The sequence below is a fragment of the Thermoascus crustaceus genome, assembly GCF_041956765.1.
Source record: "Thermoascus crustaceus strain CBS 181.67 unplaced genomic scaffold VTN00scaffold_2, whole genome shotgun sequence".
Classification (NCBI taxonomy): Eukaryota; Fungi; Ascomycota; class Eurotiomycetes; order Eurotiales; family Thermoascaceae; genus Thermoascus; species Thermoascus crustaceus.
This window is the reverse complement of record NW_027192528.1, coordinates 4484055-4493393: the sequence shown is the minus strand read 5'-3', so window position 1 is coordinate 4493393 and position 9339 is coordinate 4484055. Positions and strand designations below refer to the sequence as shown.

Sequence of the window (9339 nt, the reverse complement as noted above, 5' to 3'; positions counted from 1 at the left end):
ACCTCAACATCCTTCAGAGGCGTTTACGGATGAGGTAGGTAGTACGCCATACCTGGTAGTCATATCTGATCGAACCCTTATATCCGTCTAACTCCGCCGGAAAGACCTCACGTGCTGTCCGGAAACAGAGCACATGGAGCCTGTTTGAACCCTACATCATCCAGCTGTCTATTCTTTCTCACGGCTTAGACTCCAGCTGATTATCCCGTAAATCGAGATGGAGGACTCGGCACTCTCTCCGAACGGGGTGTCCGTCACATGCTCGGGCTCCCGGCCGAGTCTGGCAGTGGAGCGCGATCGCCAATGAGACAGGACACGGCGATGCGGCAAACCGTCCCCCAAACCCACTCCGTACGGCTATCGTGAGCCGTTGACGACAACTTCCCAAAAGGTCATTATAAGTTAAGCTTCAAAACACCCTTCCAATGACAACGCCCACACTCCCGTTGTCTTTTTTCCCTCGCTTTTCGCTCGGAAAAGACTCGTTGCTAACTCGACCTTTGGGCTGCTAACAGCATTGGGTTCTGTGCGCTAATTTATCCAGCTTTCGCCCGGCCGCTGCCTCGGCGGAATACGGAGGAGGATCTGATAACTTGACGGCCTTCCCCGACGGACGACTAATAATAACTCCAGGGTCCAGAGATCAGGGAGAGAAAATTTCATCATTCTGACCACTCTCCGCTCGCTCCTCGCCGTGCCCGATAATACTATAATTACCTGCCCCTGACAGTGAAGTGAGTGAACACATCCAATGCCGTTCACTCCTTTGCTCCCTCCTGCACTGACCGACGATCCATTGATGTGACAGGCTTCAGGTAACAGACTAGAAGATTCCAGTTCTCCGACCGCACATCGATAACCACACATTCCAACAAGTCTGAAGAGACGAACAACCAACAACCAACATGCTCGTCAACCGCGCCATCACCATCACCAACTTTGTCATCGGCAGCTGCGCCCTCAGCTTCCAGATCTTCGTCCTCGAGCCCTGGCACGACCGCCTCGACGCGCAGTTCCTGCAGCTGAAGAAGGATCACGCCGCCCTGCTGGAGAAGCACGGCCAGGAGCTGGCCAAGATGCGCGAGCAGATCGCGTCGCTGCAGGAGAAGAAGAGCCGGTGGTTCTAGGGGCAAGGTCGAAACGGAGAACAGCACGACGGGCGTGACCGGTGACCCTTGCTCCAATCGGCCCTGCAAATGCGTTACTTACGGATAACTTTACCGAGGTCGTTGCGCGGCTGTCTGGTTCCATCCCACACGACTACCTCCATATGCTCCAGCATGAACTAAACACTACGAGGCGGTATCCAACAAAACCACGACTTATTCCTTTTCCGCCTCCATACCCCAGGGCGCTTACTCCCAGCGCGAGCGGCCACGCCTGCGTCTACGCCTGACCCAGCAGCGCCTGTCCTTTCTCAGGTTGATTCTTTCCTTTTACGTCTTCGGTTTTTAATTTATGTCTTCATGCTTGCAGTCTTCTTTCTTCCTCTTGTTTCTTCTTCCATGGGCGGGTACCTTCCGGATTTCTTCTAGAACATCCCATAGAGCCCTAGACTAGATAGACCTCCTCGTGGCGACGCGTTGATAGATAGATTCTGGAAATCGGAGAATATAGCCCGTCACTATGTGGAGTCCCGAGTTTTTGATTGGATGATTTGGCTTTCAGATCGGGTCTTTCTTATTGTAGTGCGTTCTTCAGGGTGCATATTTATCCTAGACCCTAGCATGATTTGCCATTGCCCCAGCCATTCCTCACCTATCTTCTGCAGGACACAACCCTCTCCTTCGCCACATTGTTCCATTCATACATTGTGCGCCTCTTTTACTCTCTTCCATCCTCTCCTGTCCGCTCTAGCAGAATGGATAAGGCTACCATGAACAGAAGATACCATGCACAGTGCTGTGCTGATGAAGCGCCCATTACAGTACCATCCAAGATTGCATAGCTCACCTGACTGTTGGCACCGCAATGCATCTTGTACATGTACAAAGCAGTATGGAACACGGAACACTACTACACGGGGAACCAATCTGGATTCTGGAGCGGAGCGGACCACTCAAGTCTGAAAGAGCGGGTGGTGTGGAGTGGAGAGCTGCGGGGATGCTATCCATTCGACGCCGTCGACTGCTTTTCCGGTTTGGGGTCGTGATCCAATCTCCCGACTTCTGTGGACCTTCCATTCGATGAGCGCTTTTCTTCACAAAGTATTATATCCTAGGATTGAAATTTGCTTGGACGGCGCTGAGATTTATCCATTTTAACTTAACCTAATTCGCTAGGTAGGTAGCTAGAATGGGTAAGCCGTGATTTATATGTTACTAATATGCTGATCTTGATTAATGCGATTAGGGCAGAGGGGGGAAAGAAAATCTAGTTCGTGTTCTTTTCAAAAAAAAAAAAAAGGAAAAGCGCATGGCAACGTACGGATAAAATTATCTCGCATGGATTTTTTATTGGACTTTCTACGTTCTTGTTATCTACCTTGTTTATTTCATTGCAGCCCTCCTGTACAGTTGGGATGGTTGATTCTGCCATACACAAGAGGGTAGGTAGAGACCGGTAGAATTTATATATATCCTCTTCTCTCCTCCCTCCGTTTGCGGGTAATAATACCGGTTAAATTGTGGATCACAAGAGCCAAGGCGTAAAAACAAGCATCATTGAAGAAAAGGCATAATTAAATTAGTGTGGTGCCAATTAAATCTGAACCCCCATAGGATTGGGTCTTGACTCCGGGTCTTTGTTGTACCGAGTAGTAACTAAGGGACTGCGACGAGCGGCGGGGAGGAGTAGCACGAGCCACTGCACGACGCGACATTGTAACGATGCCCGTCACCCTGTCGACATCTTCCATCTTTTTTCGTTCACTCGCGTGATATCTATGTTGGGATATTATCACGAGTATTTGAAGCCTGGAAGTATATTTCTTTGCACCTTTGAGATGCAAGTGGTGCGCTGGTCGATATTCTGAATCTGACAGCAGACAGGTAGCTCGCCCATTCGAGTAACCAGGAAGTACCCGACGGCCTGCTTTACCCAGCATAGAAGGTCGACCGTCGACAGTACCGGATACATCTGAGCCCAATCATGCCCCTCGATCGGTCTGCAACTCTGCACTGTCTCTGTTCCTGGCTTCTGCCCCTGCAACGCTACTTCATCACGTAAGGAGTTTTCCCGGCCGTTCGGACGACTCTCATGCAGATCAACCCCGCATTCTGCATGCTGAGGGTAACTTCGTTCGCTGGCTACGCCGTACCCAGCACGGCAGACATGCCCGTGGCGCTTTCTACAGCACATGGTCTGATGTAATTACCCCGTCTCTACCGTCATCTTGTTGACCCCGGACATTGCTGTCTCTCCGAACGCGCCCCGCCGATGACTCGTTGCTTGATCCGCAACGGAGGTAGCCCCGAGGAGCTACACATCGGGCCAAGATAAAAGCACGGGTGTTTTTTCTTGAGCTCGAAGCCCTGCTCCACGAGATGGGGACCGTCTCGTGGTGAATTTTATCCCTCTGGAGAAAGCCTCTGGGGACCTTCTACCAGCATGCTTTGGACGGAAATAGCCCTGCTCCTAGCATCGGCCGCGCTGCCAAACACCGTCCTGGGACAGCATGTCATCGATCTCAGCGGCGATGGCTGGACCGTGTCGAATAAGGAGTTGGGTATATCTGTTCCCGGGAAATTGCCTTCGCATGCGCACTTGGATCTGTTCGCGGCGGGGGTCATTGGTAAGTCTGTTATTAGTTCTTGACTTGAGTGGTGGTTCTAACTGCAGTAGATGATCCGTAGGTGGAGCACTTCATTTGCCGACGGGGTTGCGCTGACTCTAGTCGAGATACCACGGTCTCAACGACTTCAATCTCCGTTGGGTAGCAGAGACTAATTGGACCTACACCAGCGATCCTATCAAAGGGCTGTAAGTGATTTGGCGGTAGCTTTAGATGTAGTATCTGATTAACCAGCTAGGCTCAACAACTATGATTCTACATGGCTTGTCTTCGACGGATTAGATACGTTCACGACGATCGAGTTCTGCGGACACTCCATTGCAACGACGGACAACCAGTTCCGGCAATGGTACTTCGATGTATCGGACGCTTTGAAGAAGTGCAAGCATCCCGTTTTGAGCATCAACTTTGGCAGTGCACCGAATATCGTGAATGCTATTGCCAAGCAGCCTGGACAGGAAGGTCAGTTTTTTTTCGCAATAGATGCACCGCGCGTAGAGGTTCTCACATCCTCTAGAATGGCCACCTGGCATAGAGCTCACATACGAGTATCCGAACCGCCAATTTATGCGCAAAGAGCAGTCGGACTTTGGCTGGGACTGGGGTCCAGCCTTTGCTCCTGCAGGACCGTGGAAGAAGGCTTATGTCGTGCAGTTCCAGCAGAAGGATGGTCTTTACGTGCTGAACACCGACCTTGATATCTACCGCCAGGGTCAGATTAACCATCTCCCTCCCGATCAGAGCAAGCCGTGGGTCGTCAATGCCAGCATCGACTTCCTGGGAAATATTGCAGAAGGTGCTTCTATGACAGTTGAGATCAGGGATGCCAAAAATCCATTAGCAAAACTCGCATCTGGTCCTCTTGACAATATCACCGTCTCAGGGAATTCGATCACCGGCACTACTGTTGTCGACGCAAGCTACCCTAAGCTATGGTGGCCGAACGGTCTTGGAGGTCAAAATCTATATACGGTGACAGTCCGCGTAGTGGACGCGAAGAAAAAGGCTCTTGCTACCGTGACCAAACGCACTGGCTTTCGAACGATCGTCCTCAACCGGACCAACATCACAGACGCGCAGCTGCAGCAGGGAATCGCGCCGGGAGCGAACTGGCATTTCGAGATCAACGGACATGAGTTCTACGCAAAAGGGTCGAACATCATTCCTCCTGATGCGTTTTGGCCCCGTGTCACGGAAGCCAGGATGAGGAGACTCTTCGACTCTGTCGTCGCGGGAAACCAAAACATGCTCCGGGTTTGGGCGTCAGGGGCCTACCTCCCGGACTTCATCTACGACATCGCGGACGAGCTCGGGGTGCTCCTCTGGAGCGAATTTCAATTCAGTGACTGTCTGTACCCGGTCGACCAAGCGTTCCTTGACAATGTCGCTGCGGAGGTTGTCTACAATGTCAGACGAGTCAACAACCATCCGTCGCTCGCTCTCTGGGCCGGTGGAAACGAGATTGAGAGTCTGATGCTTCCGCTTGTCCAGGCCGCGGATCCAGATGGATATCCTAAATATGTCGGGGAGTATGAGAAGCTGTTCATCAGCGTGATTCTGCCCCTAGTGTATGAAAATACCCGCTCCATTTCGTACAGCCCTAGCAGCACGACCAATGGCTACCTGGCGGTCGACCTGTCGTCGGAGATTCCTATGGTCGAGCGGTACTGGAATACGACACCGGGCTCATATTACGGCGACACGGACTTTTACAACTACGACACCAGCATCTCCTTCAACTACTCGGCCTACCCGGTGGGACGGTTCGCCAACGAGTTCGGCTTCCACAGCATGCCCAGTCTCCAGTCGTGGCAGCAGGCCGTAGACCCTGACGACCTCCACTTCAACAGCAGCGTTGTCATGCTGCGCAACCACCACTACCCCGCGGGCAGCTTGAGCACAGACAACTTCCACAACACCTCTCTCGGGATGGGTGAGATGACGCTGGGCGTGGAGCGGTACTACCCCGTCCCCAACAAGGCCAACCCCGTGGCCAATTTCAGTGCCTGGTGCCACGCGACGCAGCTCTTCCAGGCGGACATGTACAAGTCGGAGATCCAGTTCTATCGGCGCGGGAGCGGGATGCCGGAGCGGCAGCTGGGGTCTCTGTACTGGCAGCTGGAGGACATCTGGCAGGCTCCTACCTGGGCGGGAATAGAGTACGACGGGCGGTGGAAGGTGCTGCACTACGTCGCGAAGGACATCTACCAGCCGGTGATCGTGTCGCCGTTCTGGAACTACACGACGGGCGAGCTGGAGATCTACGTGACGTCGGACCTGTGGGACGCGGTATCGGGCACGGTGACGCTGCGCTGGCTGGACCTGACGGGGAAGCCGATCCCGGGGAACGCGGGGACTCCGCCCTCGGCTCCGTTCACCGTCGGCGCGCTCAACACGACCAGCGTCTACGCCACCAACGTCCAGACGCTATCTTTGCCCGATCCGGAGAACGCTATCCTCATCCTCTCGTTGACCGCCACAGGCCGCACGCCTAACACGCCCGCCCATCTACCCCCGGCGACCTTCACGCACCAGAACCACTTCACCCCCGTCTTCCCGAACCGGCTGAAGCTGGTCGACCCGAAGCTCTCGCTCTCGTACAGCCACCATACGGGCAAATTCACCGTCGAGGCGCGGGGAGGCGTGTCGCTGTATACGTGGCTGGTGCATCCGGCCGGGACGGTGGGGCACTTTGAGGACAACGCCTTCGTGCTGGTCCCCGGGCAGAAACGGGAGGTCGGCTTCGCGGTGCAGGAGGACACGACGGGGGGGAAGTGGGTGGAGGGGGTGACGGTGGGGAGTCTGTGGGATCAAGCCAGCTGACCCTGGCCAGCTGGGATTCCGATTGACCAGTTTGATTTTTTTTTTTGAAACTTTTTTGAGTTTTTTCTGGAAGCCTTCGAAAAGAAAATGGACAATCGGGTGGCGGAAAGGGCGGAGTCTAGACCGTGGCGGGAAAAAGAAAAGCAGAAAAAAAAACTACTTCCAAAAACTCTATATCTACTCCGCAGGTATGCATATAGTCATTTTTTGCCGACCACAGCCACAAGATAGGTCAGATGATCGACTTTCTAGATTTTCTAGGCATAATAGTAAATGTCGGTAACTGGACAAGATGTCTTCCCGAAAGTAAAGACATTTTTTTTTTCTCTACCGTCGATCCTAATCGTCTTGATAATCAGACGATAATCGATCATCCCGACGATGACGTAGTTCCAAGACTTGATCCTGTCTCACTACTTAGAAAAGAGCCCGTGCTTTAACGCCGACCGGATAACACGGCGCGGAGTGAGGGCTGGGATTATGCAGAAGGATAAATACTGTATAAAATTGTCAGTATGTATAAAAGTTTAATATGTATTTCCTATATCTACATGCTAACATAATAACAAGATTTCACCAGAAAGACGCCGTAAGAACATGGCCATGATCAGTCGCCTTCCGTTATATGCAAGAAAAGAGAATAATAAAATGGTATCGTATCCGCGGCATCGTACTCTCTCGTATTTGTACATGTCAGGTCATCGAGATTTCACCGCGTGTTTTGTTTTGATTTTGCTCTTGCAAGTGGTTTTACCACTTGTTGTCAAACACCTTCCCATTGACGTAGTTCACCAGCTCCTTCACAGGCGGGAGATGGTCCCTACCGGCACCGAACAGCATCCCCTGGCGCATGACCTTGCGGTAGTTCTTACCGGGCGAGACCTTACCCAGGACGTACTCCTGCCGGGTCTCGACGCGGGTCGGGACGGGGATGGACCGGCCGACGATGGCCTCCATGCCCTGCCAGGCGAAGGTGATGGCCTCCTTGGCGCCGGCGGGGATGCCGGCCTCGTCGAGCATCATGATCTTGGCCTTGGGGTAGTGCTGCTGGATGTACTTGGTGATGTTGGGGTTGTACGCGCCGCCGCCGCACATGAAGATCTCCTCGATCTCCATGCCCTCGGGCTGGTAGCGGCGGTAGTGGTCGACGATGGCCTGCGCCGTGATTCTCGTCACGGTGGCGACGACGTCGTCGGGGCTCAGGCCCTTGGCCTCGGCCTTCTTGATCAGTTCGAAGGCGAGCGTGTCGCGGAAGACCTCGCGGCCCGTGGTCTTGGGCGGGTCGAGCTTGAAGTACTTGTGCTGGAGGAACTCGTCGACGAGTTCCTGGTCGACGGTGCCGCGGGCGCCCATCTCGCCGTCCTTGTCGTACTCGCGCTCGCCGTTGGTGTAGTGCCGCACGACGGCGTCGATGAAGACGTTGCCGGGACCGGTGTCGAAGTCGTAGCACTCGTCCACGCCGCCCTTGTTGTCCGGCGGGATGAAGCACACGTTGGCGATGCCGCCAATGTTCTGGCACGCGCGGAGCTTGGTCGGGTGGTGCAGGACGAGGGCGTCGAAGAAGGCGATCAGGGGGGCACCCTGTCTTCCGGCGGCCTGGTCACTGACGCGGAAGTCCGTGACGGCCGTGATGCCCGTGCGGGAGGCCAGGAAGGCGCCCTCCGCCATGGTCAAAGCGGACTTGGTCTCCCCTTCCTCGGGCATCGAGAGCAGCCAGATGGTCTGGCCGTGGGAGCCGATGGCGTCGATGCTGTTGATGTCGGTGCCCGTGGTCTTGCAGAATTCGTGCACCGCCGACGCAAAGGTCTCGCCCAGGATGACGTTGATCTCGGACAGTTCGGACGGGGAGGTCTTGTTGTGCAGGATGACGTTCATGACGCGCTTCTTGATCGTCTGTTCCAGCGGGATCTCGGCGTACTTGAGCAGCTCGAAGTGCATGGGCGAGTCGGGGGTCTCCTGGCGGAAGCGGCAGAGGGCGCAGTCGATGCCGTCCTGCTGCCTGTTAACAATTGTCCATATCACTCTGTACATCTGGAGAGGGAGATAGAGGTCCTACCATGGAGGTTCCGCTGTTCAGACCCAGGACCGTCAGGTCCAGGGCGTGCGAGGTAGCGCCGTTGGTAGCCATTGCGGTGTCTGTCGAGAGAACTTGTCAAAGACAGTGATCAGCCAGACGAGGAGGAGGTGCCTGTTAAATCAGGGCGCGCGGGGCCGAGGCGCGGCCGACCAGCGCGGCGGAGATCAAGCGCGGGTCAGCAGACCGGGGGCGCGTGACGCGGCGGGGAGCCCGGGACTTGGCTGTCTGCGGCCTCCGATTGGCTGCCGGCCCGGCGGAGCGCCCAGACCGCGCGGTTAAACGCTTAAACGCTTAAACGGCCCGTAACGTCCGCCGTCCCGCTGCGAGCCTAAACGGCAAGACGGCTAAACGGCGCACCCCAGACTGGAAGACCCGCTCTCCCCGGAACAGACTCTCTTTTTCTCTGCAGATCCGACAGCTGGAGACGCTGCAGACGCTTTCAGCTAACGGGTCCGGCCGGGCGCTGCTCGGCGGGTCCTGCACATGGCGATCGCCCCGGCCGGTTCATACCCCGGGTCCAGCTCGCGGCATCGTCTGTCATGGCGCGGGCGTGCGGAATCTGGCGGTGCATATATATCAGATCCTGCACCCGCCCCTTTTTTTTTGCGGGGGATATGAGATCGATCGTTTTTTTTTCTTCTCCAGATTTTGTCTTTGCCACCCCAGGAAATAAAAGAAGGGTCCGAGTGAGGCCTGAGGTTTGCTT

General features: G+C 54.8%; 2 protein-coding genes across 2 annotated transcripts; one reads left to right on the top strand and one right to left on the bottom strand.

Annotated features, from left to right (window-relative positions):
- Nucleotides 1-905: 905 nt before the first annotated feature.
- Nucleotides 906-6556, top strand: VTN00DRAFT_5102 (uncharacterized protein; the record flags this gene model as incomplete). Its single annotated transcript, XM_069431599.1, has 6 exons — nt 906-1117; nt 3549-3733; nt 3784-3790; nt 3841-3921; nt 3972-4195; nt 4251-6556. 6 exons carry the CDS (start codon nt 906-908, stop codon nt 6554-6556), a joined length of 3015 nt encoding a protein of 1004 aa, XP_069290617.1.
- Nucleotides 6557-7306: 750 nt separating this feature from the next.
- On the bottom strand, nt 7307-8684 carry VTN00DRAFT_5101 (uncharacterized protein; the record flags this gene model as incomplete). The annotated part of the gene is made up of 2 exons (XM_069431598.1): nt 7307-8548; nt 8613-8684. 2 exons carry the CDS (start codon nt 8682-8684, stop codon nt 7307-7309), a joined length of 1314 nt encoding a protein of 437 aa, XP_069290616.1.
- Nucleotides 8685-9339: the final 655 nt, after the last annotated feature.